General features: G+C 42.2%; 1 protein-coding gene across 5 annotated transcripts in view; it reads left to right on the top strand.

The window, feature by feature from the left end:
• The window catches only part of PCDH15 (protocadherin related 15), a 904280-nt gene that overhangs the window by 610058 nt on the left and 279650 nt on the right, over positions 1-14572 (top strand). For all 5 annotated transcript variants that reach the window (XR_007245346.1, XM_048507034.1, XM_048507035.1 and 2 more), the window contains 2 exons: positions 2368-2478; positions 6962-7132. Coding sequence is in view for 4 of the 5 variants with exons in the window: in XM_048507034.1 (XP_048362991.1) it covers positions 2368-2478; positions 6962-7132 (282 nt within the window). In the remaining variant the exon portion in view is untranslated. The remainder of the gene's footprint in view (positions 1-2367; positions 2479-6961; positions 7133-14572) is intronic.

Here is a 14572-nt window from a genome sequence, read left to right on the forward strand (position 1 = left end):
GACAGAGAGAGAAAACCCACCAGAACCAGAGAGAGAAATCTCAGTGACGTGTGAGAAATATTGAAGTTCATGCCTGGTTATCTTTCCTTGTGAATTCACCCTTTCCCCATAAAGAGTGATAAAGTCATGGATAAAGGATTCTTAATATTTCATTGTGTCTAAAATGTTGTTGTTAATTCTTCAGAAGTTCTTGATTGTACCACATTTTATTTCTTGTTTAAAATATTTCTATATCTGCCTTTCTGCCTTTCTCTATAGCACCTCAGGACCTAAGGCTGGAATCAAAAAATATTAAAGAAATTAGATAAAACAATAGATGTAACAAATAGAAAGTACATTAAACTCATATTAAAAGCACCTCATGCTCCATCAACAGGATACACAAAAAGGAGCAGCAGTGGCGTAGGAGGTTAAGAGCTCATTTATCTAATCTGGAGGAACCGGGTTTGATTCCCCGCTCTGCCGCCTGAGCTGTGGAGGCTTATCTGGGGAATTCAGATTAGCCTGTACACTCCCACACATGCCAGCTGGGTGTCCTTGGGCTAGTCACAGCTTCTCGGAGCTCTCTCATCCCCACCTACTGCACAGGGTGTTTGTTGTGAGGGGGGAAGGGCAAGGAGATTGTAAGCCCCTTTGAGTCTCCTGCAGGAGAGAAAGGGGGGATATAAATCCAAACTCTTCTTCTTCCTCTTCTCCATCAGCAGGATACACAAAAATAATCCATTCGAATAAGGAAGTTCATTCAAATGGCTTAAATTCAACATTTGAGCAGCTTCCATCCTTGATGCCCCTGGGTCCTCAATCAGAATTCCCAGAGAGGAGCTTAGATTCAATCATTTGTATCCAGGAACATTCATTAGATTCCTCCCTCAGCACGGAAAGATAACCAAGCTCATCAATAGCTAAGATCACCTTCAACCACATGCAAAATACAGCAGCCCAGGCTCATGCTTCCAAAGAATGAACTCCCAGTTCTAACCACAGCATAGTTTCTGCTACACAACCTGGAATACCAGCAATTTTAAATAGACATTTATTATTATATAATCTAGCCTCTATCCATGCTGGATCTCCATATAGCATCTGCATTACAGCTTTAGGATTGAATACTGTAAGTGCTGCAGGAGAATACTGTACTTATACCAAATTCTGCTCCAGTTCCATTTGAAATGTTTTAATTAGATTTTCCCTGCTGAAAGTGTCCTTCCACTTCCTGAGTCCAGGCTCGGATCCTGCACCCAATTAGAGATGCCAGAGAGTAAGAGGTGTGAAGAAAAATTTGTTTTGACTTCAGTGCAAAATAGGCTCTGATGATAAAGTGATGATACATTCACAGTTCAGAGGTTATATAGAGGTACAAATGCCAATCTTCTTTCCATCCTCAGTCACACTGGGAACACCTTTTACATGACATTACAGGTTAAACCCACTTCAGACAATATCATAGGACACAACCACAAAATGGAGGATTGTTGGCACCCAGGGGTGGAGATCTTAGTGTGGTAATGAGACCCAGGGCAACTTTAAAACAGATTTCCATCCTACCAAGAATAACAGTTTTCTGCTGAAGGCCATTCACCCAGCATACAACAATAAAGTTAGCTACAGTTGGCACCCTTATCTCTTCCAAATGGAGGAAGAGTCTAATGCATTGCTTATCAGCATGCCCTGTGTTTCCACAGGGTCCTTGAAGTCTTAGAGAGCTGTGACTTGCTTTTGAGCTATAGCCTGTAATTCAGGCAATTCACACTTCAAGATATTCTATTGACAGGCAATGGATACAACTATCTTCCTGTCCAGGTGGCTTCAAAGATGGATGTGAGGGTTCCAGTTATTGAAATAATACCATAAAACTACCATAGAAAATTACCCTTCTGGTTGACTGCTTCAATAAACAAACAATTCAGATAAAAGAAAATTCCATCTATCTATTACTAGCCCTATGCATAAGTAATTCGAATCAAACTAAACTAATATGAGTAAAATAAGTAATTAGATAATGCATTTATTCTCTAAATGTGATCACAGAAGCTGTGCTGGGAATACATTTTTTTCCCTATTGATATCTGAGAAGCAGGTTTCTTTCCGTTTGATAATGTGACTCCATACTGTCATTATGCCAAAGTTCTTCCTCTCTGAATAAATTCTGCATTCTTTTTTCAAAAAGTTCAGTAAGCATAACTAACTTTGATGATTAACGATAATGATAACAGTGAAGATACTACTAATAGTTTGAGTATGTGGAGTACCGTACATTCTTTATGATAAGGAAACTCAGTGAAAGTGTTGCCACTGATTATGATTTATAGATCATTACATCATTGTTTCCGGTGATCCTTTTCTTCTTTTCTTTCTAATTTTTTTCAGACATCAAATGGGACTTTTGACATTCCTCTTACACTGTCTGGAGCAGTAGTTTTGCGCGAAAGGTTGAATTACGAAGAAAAGACCCGTTACTTAGTCATTGTCCAAGCAAATGTGAGAAAAACTATATAAAGTAATAATTGTTGTTGCTGTTAATATAGCTGTCACATTTTGGAGGTAGAATAGCGTTATTTCTGTTTTTCATATTTGATAGATAAGTTTCTAAGTCAGCATCTATTTATTATTGCTTAGAGATGAATTTGCACAAATGTTTTAATATGCTGATTATTGCAGCATTATGAGATAGCCTGCATTTTAATTGAACCATCTCATAACAGGAAGAGCATATATTTCAGTTCACACTGTTGTTGTTTGGGAATGGCTGTTGCACGCTGATTTGCGGAGCTTCCCTTGCCCCAAGAATACAACTTTTTTGGGAATAAAATTTTGGCCGCTGCCCCTTTATCCCCATCCAGACTTTGCAGCATACCGCCCGGTCCAGTGCACAATGCTGTGTCCCACAGTCCAGACATTGGCCCATTGGCCCAGTGAAACGAAAAGGAACAAATCAAAGAATCAAGTGAGGCCCCACATAAATCCTGTACACCAGCGAATGCCATCGTCCGATGTCACAAATTTGATCCGGGGAGAGACCTTCCTGCGCAGCCGACATGGTTGCACCTATACGAAAAGCATTGCTGCAAATTGAAAATGTGAGAGTGGTGACCCATCCTGGTGAATCAAGAGAGGACCAGGGATTCCTGGCCACCTAGCCAGGTAGACTATAGTCATGGCAATGGGGCATGGGTACCCTGCCGGGGCCATGCTAAATAAATTCTAGTCTCCCTGCACAGTTGGTCTGTTTTCGATGTGGCCAACCAGATGTACAGGTCGCTGTCCATCACTGGAACTTCTGACATCTGTATAGCCCAATATCCTGCGGATGTCTGGGAGGGTGCCACCAATTCGCTACACCTGCAGGCGCTAAAAAAGGCCACAGTAAAAGCTGCTTAGAAAAGCTTCCCTTAAACTGGGACAAACAAATTGAATTTGATAACGTCAGCAAGGACTGTAACAGTTCCTTGGTGATAGGCCGATGGCTATCTTGCGGAGGGGAGAGCCGAACAGTTCCAGCCCACTACAGCCCTGCAAGCCAGGAATGATGTAGAAGGGTCAGTGATCCCAACTTCCCTGCAAAAGAAAGATAGAGCTGCCAAATGAACCCACATGGTCCTTCGTGCGAAACCATGCACCCTCAAATGGGCCAAATATTGCAAAAGTAAACCTTCAGGGATCCCCTGGTCCGTGGCCAGGCCTTGCGGTGAGGCAAAGTCAAGGAAGGTGGCCATTGCTCCTTGGTATGAGCTGCCGGTGGCTGGTGCTAGGGACTGGAGGACATAATCTGCAATCATTCCCTGCCAAGGTTCCAGAGCTGTTCCAGAAACGTGTCCGGCTCCATGTTGGCCTGTGGTTCAAGGGAGCGGAAATGGTCCACCTGGCATGAGATAAGGCATCAGCAATGCAGTTGGTGATCACTGGAAGAAATACAGCCTTAAACGAAATATTATTAAGTAACACCAAAGTAACACCAACTCCCTTACCAGGCACATAACCCTGCTAGAACAGCTGGACTGCCTGTTCACAACTCGCAGGACCCGCCTGATTATTGCACCAGAAAAGGTCCCTGAATAGGTCCTTACATATGTGGACCGCAACCACCACCGGGAAAACCTCCAAAAAGGTCATGTCCCAAAGGATGCCCGAAGCAGACCAAGAAGGTGGCATAGACCCTAGCCTGCTACCTTCCACAGGCAGAGCCGCACATGGAGTCAGAGGAGGTGCCACGGGTGGCAGGTGGCTCATCTCTGCTACCCCCCACTTGTCTCGGAAGCTGCTGACCAGCTGAGGCAGATGAACCCACTGGTTGGGCATGAGAGGGCTGACCTACTGGACCCACTGCAGATTGGTGGGTCTGAGGACGTGCTGCCCTCCCCTGCTAAACTGTGTCAACTGGACCTGATCCTGCTCTGGCCCTGGCTGTTCTGACCCTCCACTCGGAGCAGTTATCAGTTTGTTTCTTGGGTGCCATTCTGAGGCAATGCCCAATTATTAATGACAATAATCAATTAATTAACACTACTAATTATGAGCAATTTACTGGGAATGAACCACTAATTATGGCTAACTACTAACTATGAACTACCTGTAATTGAGCCATTAACTATGAACTAACTACTAACTATGAACTAAGTAATGCCTAATAATTCGCTTATAGTATTATAACTAACCTGCTCAACCTACACAGCAACCTGAATTAATAAAATAAATTTGTGGGGGTGAAGCAAAAGTGGGGGGGGATGGCTATTGGGGGGAAAATTCTACCCCTGCAAAGTTCAACTAATGCCCCCCAGCCGAGCCTCCCAGGCACTGCCTGGCTGCCTGTCTATTAAGTCTGCTCCAGCTCTGTTTCTGGGCAGAATATAAGGTTGGAAGAGAGAGTGTGGGTGAGGGACGAATGTCCAACACCCATTCTGCCTGCCTGGGCAGCGGCTTCATGCCAGCCCTGACTGCTCGCCTTTCTTTCCACAAGAAAAAAAGGGAGGGGAATTCCAACCCTCCCAACAAACCTCCAAGGCAGTGTTTTCTATGGTGCTCTAGCTCACTCGGGAGCACTCTAACAAGCCAAGCTCTTCTGAAGGTAGCCGTGGCTCAGGCCCAACAGCCAGTCCAGAGCATGTGGCCGGCTGCTCCAATACAGCAAGCAGCTCTCCGCCTACTGTCTGAGCCTCGAAAGAGGCTAGAGCATGATGGACAATGCCTTATATAGGGTTGCCTGCCTCCCCTGTTTCTCCATCACGTGACCCAGGGCCGAGCACACACATGCATATTGCTGTCTGTCTGGGGCTTGCCAGCCCCACTCTGGGGCTTGCCGCAACAACAGCTCTGGCTGACTCTGGGGCTGCTCATGACCTGAGTTCAATCCTATCAGAAGTCGGTTTCAGACTCAAGAATAACTCAGCCTTCCCTCCTTCCAAGGCTGGTAAAATGAGTAACCAGCTTCCTGGGGATAAATTGTAGAGGACTGGGGAAGGCAATGGCAAACCACTTCTTATGAACGTATTTTGGATTCATATACTTGAGTACAGGGCACATAGATTAATAATTCATTAATAATGGCACAGGTGTCCAGGAACTGAGCAGATCAGATACCTGCTAACCTGCTTTTAGCTTACTGAGACTAATGGTGCCACCATTTTCTGCCTTTTCTGTCTTGTACTTAGGACAGTTTCCATTACACTTCTTAGCCCAGTATTAAAGCCTGCAAGTTTTTTTTCCCCCAGGCCTACATTTCTAAACCTTGTCCTTAATTTTCAGAAAACTAGTCAAACAGGTTGGAAGGACTACTTATCTCTGTGTTGGTTTGCCTTAGTAATATATTACTTTAATAGTAAAACTGAATTTCTCCAACTAAGATGTTCCTGCTCCATACACAAGATAGAACTCTTATTTTTTAGCCCTTAGTTACTTTGTCATGAGGTTAAAAAGAAGATACATTCAAATACCAAATTGTATATCTTTCTAATGTGATAATATTGTTGCAGTTTTTTGTAAGTAGGCTGTGTTGTAACCATCAGGTTTCTTAATTTTGTTTTAATGGAGAAGACTTTGTAGAACAACCACAAAGAGAATTTACTAATACATTTGTCAGTAAGCAGAATAAATGGTACACATACTAGTGTGCTGTCTGATAAGTTATTCTGTTATTAAAGCTACAGAACTTCTTTTTTTGGAGGCACAGAAGATTTTGGAGATACAGAGGATTAAATTCTGTCCTTGTTATGTGTGGAAAACAAAGCTTATCAGCTCTGAATTTACAAGACTGAAGATTTTATCACAGAGCCTGTTCTGTTTTTGTGCTCAAAAAATGCTTGGAAAAAATCCTTCCAGTTAATTTCATAGTAGAATTTCTCACAAAGGCTTGATATTTCCATTTTACAATGGCTAATATTAGATTTCTTTACTATGATTTATTTGACTTACAAAACAAGTTGCTGCCAATGGATCCTGATTATTAACTTTTCAGGTTTTGTGCTGTGTTCCATGTCAATTGATGTCTCAGTTTTGTACCCAATAATGTCAGAAAGGGAAGAGGTTGTGGGGTGGGGAAGGAAGGTGCATCTTAAAAAAAAAAAGAAATGGAGGATTAAGGAAATAAATTTTTGAGGGAAGAAGTAAATCAGTGGTGGGAGGAAAGATATCAAAGAGAAGAAAAACAGTGAAAGTATAGAGGTTTTACAAAGCCAACTTTAACCTTCTCTGCCACCTAATGGGAAAAGAAATAATTAAAGCCCAGCTGTTGGTTGGTCCTAGTGATTCCAACATGCCTGTTGAGCCAGTGCTCCCTTTACAATGTAGTATAACATATTCCTAGGACTGCACATTATGACTGTATTTTCTTATGCATGTTAGCATGTTTTATGTATGGTAATACCCATGAATCATCATTGCTAAGAGATTTTTGCGAAGAGATTTTTGTGAAGAAATTGCAGGGGCAATCTGTTCTTTGTTCCCACCCACTCCCCCATTCCATTTACAGGACCGGGCTCAAAATCTCATTGAACGAAGAACAAGTACAACCACCCTCACTGTTGATGTTCTTGATGGGGATGACCTTGGACCCATGTTCCTTCCATGTATACTAGTTTACAATACACGGGACTGTCGGCCACTCAAATACCAAGCAAGTTTGCCAGAGCTTACTGCTCCCGTAAGTACAGAGAAATTAGCTTCCCCCTCCCCGCTCCTTCTTAATTGAAATAATTCCTTATCTACATTTGTGACAAATTCTGTGGCACAGACCTTTACCATTTGTGACCCACTAAGCTAAAAGGCACATCAACATTTTTGTGCTGGGATCTGCCTGGGGCTTTCTTGATTTTGCAGTCCTGAGCAGACAGCAGCAAACAGTTTTGTTCCTGGTAGATCAGGCATATATATCTACTGGGCTATTTTAAGTCCAGATGTACATCACAACTTGGGCAGAACTAGTTTAGCGTTTATCTCTTGGTTAGCTATTCTGCTTAGAATGCTTAGCTTTGGACTTTGACATGCAAGAAAGTGAGCAGAATGTTCTTAGCTCAGTTGCGGGGCTTGGAATCTTGTAGCCTTCTTAAAAGACTAAAGAGTAATGTTGTAGAAAGTGCTTCCAGTTCCATTCAGAATAGCCGATTCAGCATGTGATTTACCTTGACAGACCAGCCTTAGTATATTGACAGAACTCCATATTTGTTCAATCTTTAAAATCACAGCAGGAACAACTTTACAGGTAAGGCAGCAGAATCATAAATCTATTAAAAAGTTCCAGAAAAAAACAGCCTCCATTCCATGTTGCATGATAGACAATTTTTAAAGGACATGTACCTCAATACAAAGGAATTTATTTCCCATTAAGAGTTACAAATGCGTACATGTACCATTTTAAGAATGCTCAGCACTAAAATGGTGGCCCAATCTTTTCTTAAATATGAGTTAAAAAGAGACATACAGCTAAATCTTCATATGAATATTCGTAAATATGTATTTTGTTGTTGTGTCTGTAAGCAGCAGAACAAAAAATAAAGTAAGAATAATCTCCTAAATGTACTAAGTATCATCAGGGGATCCTAATAAACATAATGAGTGGCAAATTGGGATCCGCTGTGGATGGGTCAAATTAGCAGAAATCAGCCTTGCTTCCAGTAACAGGACTTTACCACTGAATCCAACTCACTGTGTTCCTGTTGCCATTGTGACTGGGGTTTTTGTTTCTTCCCCCTCTTTCAGGAGTGAGGGTAACAGGGGAGACACTTTGAGTGCAGAAGCGGTGATGATAGCAGCACTAGGAAAGAACTGCCTGATCCTAGGAGAAATATTGCCAATCAGAGAACTGGGCTAAATGGGCAGACTCAGTAAAAAGGCAAATTCATATATTCTAGTATAATAATTCTCAGTTTACAGATGTTCATGATGTACTGACTGTTTTTATCTGGCTGTTTGTTTTCCTTTTCGATCTTGATTTATTCTGTATAGCAAAGGAGGAAAATATCCAATGCATCATCCCATGTAGTCAGTATTTAACTCTTAGATTGCATGGGTGCATTTGATTGATTAATGTTGGCAGTTTTGGAGGCAGTGCCATCCCACTGAATGGAGCAGAATAAAGCATCTCCAAGCTCAGTGGTAAATGTAGCCTGTAAGAAGGTTTTTGGCCTGTTTTTGTAGCACAATTATCTTCAGCTGGTTTTCATTATAATCACGTCTGATGTTTTTAAAAAAATCTCCAAAATAAAATAGATTACATCTGTAATGTAATTATTTCTTTTAGAAGCACTAAAGCAGCTTGATGCATTGGCAGCAAGCAAAGAATCAACATGGGGTGTGTTTTTATTTATCTTTGACTGGGGAGATTAAGGGGCTCAGCATAATTTAATGCATTCCTTTGAGAAGAGCACAATTTGTTTAAAAATGTGTTCAATTCTATGCCTCCTAGGAATTAATTGCTAATAATGCAACTATGAGAAACCATTAAATGTTCAAGTCTATATAATCTTTTGTTCTTTATCGGTAATAACTGTGGAAGTGGCTTTTGGAACCTGACTGTTTGTATAAGACAGACTACCCCCAGACTGCCAGTCTTTCAAAGAAAGGCCTCCCAAGAGCATTGAAAGAGCTGTGTTATTTGCCCCTTATCAAGAGTACAGATTTTTAACCCAGTTATTTATAATAGCAAGGTTGTTCATCATCATGGCCCTCGGTACAGTCCCATGTGGGACTGTGTTTTCTCAGGCCTTCTGTGGAGCATTTTAGTTAGCATTTGAAAAGAGCTTTAACCATACGGCAAGTACTCCGCTCCCCCCACCCCCACAAGCCAGACTCCTGGACTAGTTGCTCCTCCCGGCCATGAACATGTAACTAGGGGGAAAGGGTATATTGTCCCTTCAGAACTCTGTTCACCACCACGTGAAGCAGAAGTGTTTTTGGTTAGCTGAGCTTGCTTTTTTACCTCAGACTTTTATTGCTGTATTTTTCTGGTTAGCCTTTTTCTAGTATCAGTTATTGCTATTTCTTTCAAGTTTAGCCAACTTAGACCTGTTTTTTTTTGTTTTGTTTTCTTGACCGACTGTTGCTGAGCCTTTATAAAATGGCGCATTTTAAGTCTTGCAACTCTTGTAGCACACAAATGTCTAATCTGAATGAACATTCTGACTGTTTACTTTGCCTGAGCGAAGGATGTGCAGTTTCCTCCTGCCAGGTTTGTGCCTTTTTTCCCCACCTATGATGAAACAAGATTAAGCCTCCCGCTTCAGGAACTCTTGCATGAGAAGGCATATCACCCTGGAACTGTTGGCAAAGAAAGCTAATCCTGGAACAAGGTTCCTTTTCCCCTGAAGCAGCCAACGAACAACTTGAGCTCCTTTGAGAGCCTCCCACCAAGGAGTATGATGCAAGATGAAACATGGAGATTTCCTCTAAGAAGAGTATTTTTCCTCTTCTGAAAGGGGATCTGGCTTGCCTGGGCACCTGATAGTCCCTTCATCTCTAAAAGAGGAAACGATTCCCCAATGTGGGTTAAACTGTCCTCACTGGGAAGGGCTCCATGCTTAACCAACATTGGAGGTCACCTTTGAGTACTGGCCTTTAGAAGGCTCATTGGGTCTGTCAAGGCTGTCCACTGCCAGGGAAAAGTACATCGTAGAGGCAGGGGTGAAGCAAGGGGAAACTGCCCAGGGCGCATGCGCGCCCTGCACCCCTGCTGCTGCCCACCCGCTCTCACTCCAGAACATCCTCAGAACACCCCCGTCCCATTGGTGCGACACCACTGATGGAGGGGAGGGGAGTATGGCTTCCTACAGCAAACAACTTGCAACACACTCCAACTCCCTGACAGAGACAGAGACAGAGACAGAGACCCAGCAGGATTGAGTGTGTAGGGGTAGTTCAGTTTGGTAGCTGCTGTTAGCCGGAGCACGCCCCACTCACGCACACACCAGCTGTTTAGGCAAAATCCTGTCAGAATGTTAATTGATTCAGTTTTCATGTTGTATTGTCCATTATCATTCTTCATAATAACAGGTTATCTTGTGCTCAAAGTATGTTTATTCGAGATGGCCCATGATAAGAAGCCTCAAGGAATATTTAAAGCAATGCATTTTTGAACAGTCTGTGACATCTATGCTTATTGGCATGGATTTATTTTCTGTTGGAGTTGTGCACATAGTGACCTCCTCCTCTTCTCAACTGTTTCAGCTTGTGCTTAAGAGTCTGCCTGCAGGGTCTTTCCAAATGATTTCCATGAATATTATTTTAGAGAAAATATAATTCATCAAGGTTCTTTGTGAACCAAAAAAACATATCTCTTTTTGTGTTGAAATTTTGATGACCTTCATGTGACAAGTTTGATAAAGTTGTGGATTAACACACACAGTTTTGCATTTTGTAGCTAGAAAATGTGAGGAATGCCAACAACTGAATCATCAGTTTCACCAAGTATAGGGAAAGACTGTTTTTCTAATGATCGTTCAAGGCTTTGGGTCTGCCAAGTACATTTTCTTTCAGAGATAATTATAGAATTTCCACATGCCAACAACTGTGCAGTTTGCTCTGAATAACAAAATGTCTCTTGGCTAATACTCTACAGGCAAATTGAACAACTAGTTTCTTCCACCTTCTTGTCTCAAGTAGTTATGTGTCTTCACACTTGGAGGAATACAGGAGTGACATGACAAAATTTGCAGCAGCGGTTTGATTAGTATACCCTTGCTCCTTGCATTTATTCCTAAAGTTGACACCATTCTGTAGTCAATTGCAGAGCTAGTCTGCCTATGTTTAGTATTTATGCACGTACTCAAGGCTGAGTGTGAAAGCTAAAATTTTGTGCTAAGATGACAAAATCTGCCCCCATGCAAGCTTTTTTCAAATAGTTTCATTTTGATTCCAGAAATCAATGGGTAGCCAAAAGTAGACTAGGAAATGAAAGTGGCCCTGGAACAAGTCAAGTGGGTGATCCTTGTGGCACTGAAAGCCAAGGCCACTTAGCCCAGCAGTTCCACCAATGGATATTCACTTATCCATTGCATATTCTTTCAAACTGAGAGCAGTACAGGAGACAAGGGGCGAGTGATACTGATTATCATTACCAACGATCTGAGCATAGTGTCCTCGAGGGTTAGGTAGAGCTATTGGGGCTTAACTTTATCTATACTTGACCTCAGTAGTGGGATTCAGCAGGTTCGCACCACTTCGGCAGAACCAGTTGTTAAAATGTTGCTTGTATACAACCAGTTGTTAAATTATTTGAATCCTACCACCGGAACCAGTTGTTAAATTATTTGAATCCCACCACTGCTTGACCTCCAGTATGAAGCAGGACCTCTATGTTAGTGGGCAAGGATGTAGGTAAGGGGGGGTTCTTGGGTTCAACCCCCCCATTGCATGTCCGAAGCTCCGCCCCCATTTGTGGTTTTTTGTATTTTAAAGTGGTTTTTTCAGTTTTTGGCCTGCAGGGGGCGCAATTTTTAGGCTAGTGGCACCAAAATTTCAGGCTATCATCAGGTGACACTCCTGATAATATCAGTCAGGTTTGGTGAAATTTGGTTCAGGGGGTCCAAAGTTATGGACCCCAAAAGGGGTGCCCCATCCCCCATTGTTTCCAATGGGAGCTAATAGTAGATGGGGCTACTACACCTTTGAGGGTCCATATCTTTGGACCCCCTGAACAAAACTTCATTAAACCTAGGTGGTATCATCAGGAAAGTCTCCTAAAGATACCCTGAATGTTTGGTGCTGCTAGCATAACAATTGACCCCTGACAGCAGGCACCCCCCCAAAAAAAAATTCCCCAGATTCTCCTTTTGAATCCAACCACTTTGGCATAGATTTAAAGGGAGAATCTGAGGTCCCCAGATTAAACATTGAAAGTAATGCTGTTTCAGGTTGGGGGATAATTCACCCCAAAACAGCATCACTTTCAATGTTGTTTTAACTGGGGACCCCAGATTCTACCTTTAAGATGGATTTAAAAGGAGGATCTGGGCTCCCTAGACACCATTGAAAGTGATGCCGTTCGGGGATGGATTTCAGCATCACAGCAACCGCCCATGGGGGAGCTCAGGTTTTGCACTGGGCTCCATTTTCCCTAGCTATGCCTCTGCCTGGAGGGGAGGGAGAAGGGACTGCTGGCTATCAGCTGGGAGCCCAGCCATTGGTGGGGGGGCAGGCAGGGCAGGGAAGTCTGCCATCTCTGGCTTCGGAGAGCTGCTTTTTAAAGCATTGAAGCAAGGGATGTGGCTCGGGGAGATGTGTCCACGGTCTCAGGGGTGGGTGGGGGCATGGCTTCACCCCTGAACCCCCCATAAAAAATATATGCCTATGTCATTGTTAGTGGGCCATTGAGAAATGTCCCTGAAAGTTAAATGACCAACCTGCCCTTCTTGTAGCTTATTCATCCCAGAAAGCTTATTTCTGTGTATAGGCTAAATTTCAAGTAATCTGGTTTAGCTACTAGCTTTTCTCTCGTTGACTATGATGATAAATGCCATCCACCACAATGGTTGTTCCAGTATGGCAGTCAGAATGGAATTATATGGTATTAATTCAAGGTACATTCTTATTATCTTTTCCTGTATTTCTGGGATACATAAGGCTATGCAGAAAAAATTCATATAAGAAACCACTAAACAACCATCTCCATTGTAAGTTCATTTCACTTGGACTGTCAATTTTGGCAGTCTTCATCCATTTGACTTTTACCTAGTCTTTGAGTGTGTGGATTGGGTTATCTTTACGGGTCAGTAAAAAAAAATAGTTTTACTCCCTTCTCTTCTTACTCTTTACAGGAGAGAAAGGCAGGGTATAATCCTTTTTTCCCGCCTCCTCTCCCTCCTTCCTTCTTCTTTTTCTGCTCCTCCTCCTCCTCCTCCTCAAATCACTGGAACACTAGGAATTTTGCGTTTACATTTTCCATGGGGTATGTTTTGTTTCCTATAATTGCTGCACTGGTATACTAGGAATTAGGTATCCAAACCATGTGATAATAGCTCATTATTTAATTGCTAAATTTCTCCATTGTTCTGTATTCTACCCAAAGTTTCCACATTGATCACTAATATGGCAATGGTCCTTGTTTCCACCCCAATTAATAGAATTCCATCAGACATCAATTTCCTTTTCCACACCATTTATCAGTACACTCTTCAGCATCTTGTGCAGTTTGATTGAGAGACCTGTACATCATACCAGCCAAACAGAATTATAGTCCCACACAGAGAGATGAATCATATACAAATCAGGGTTCAAAAAGAACTCAGACCATTAAAAGTGAGTGAGTAGCAGCTCAGGCTCTTACTGTTAGTGATCATGCCAGTTCATCTTTATTTTCCAAAGTATCATTTTCAGAAAGATACATAAATGATAATATCACAGGCAAAACTATGCATGCAAGAAAGTCTTTCTATAGGGAAAAAGTCTCCATAGTCTTCCTGGTAATATTACATTACTTGTGTAGAACAAGTATAGTTATGCATTTAAATCACAAATATTAGATTTGTGCATTTCTTTCATTATTCATTCCAATGATTAAAAAATGGATGTTTCATAAGCAGTGTATACTGAAAAAAAAATCCATTATTTTCTTTCATTTTCTTATCTCTTTTTGTTACTGCAGTATGTCACCATTGGTTTCACTTTTAGGAGGCAACCAGCGTTTTCCTATTAAGGGCATAAATACTGATTAGCAAGATTTCTTGCACTGACATATTTCCTCTAGCCCTGCTTTCATTTCCATTCTCTCTGCAGCAAGTGAAACCTCTTGTAGCATGATTTTAATTTTGCTTTGCTGCCAGAGTGGGACAGATTTGCCAGTGAGTGCAAATTTGCCCTGGACCTCTTCCCTCCACCCACGGCCAACCTTCCCACACCCTCACACTTCTTTGTACACCTCCCCCCCGCCCAGCTCTTTCCTGCTTCTCCAAATGTTTTTATCAATATTATGATAAAAGAGAATTGGCATTCAGTGCGCACACCCCCACTCTCTGTCAGAGGTGCACACCTACCCAAGATAGCTGCTTCCCTCTCCTCTTTCCACTCCTCTCCCTTTTCGCAGCAGGGCAAAACTCCACAGCCTGAGAGCCTGGGCTCCAGTTGCCATTTCAGTGGAGAGTGTAGTGACCTC

Source organism: Sphaerodactylus townsendi, linkage group LG08 (genome assembly GCF_021028975.2).
Source record: "Sphaerodactylus townsendi isolate TG3544 linkage group LG08, MPM_Stown_v2.3, whole genome shotgun sequence".
In the NCBI taxonomy this organism is placed as follows: domain Eukaryota; kingdom Metazoa; phylum Chordata; class Lepidosauria; order Squamata; family Sphaerodactylidae; genus Sphaerodactylus; species Sphaerodactylus townsendi.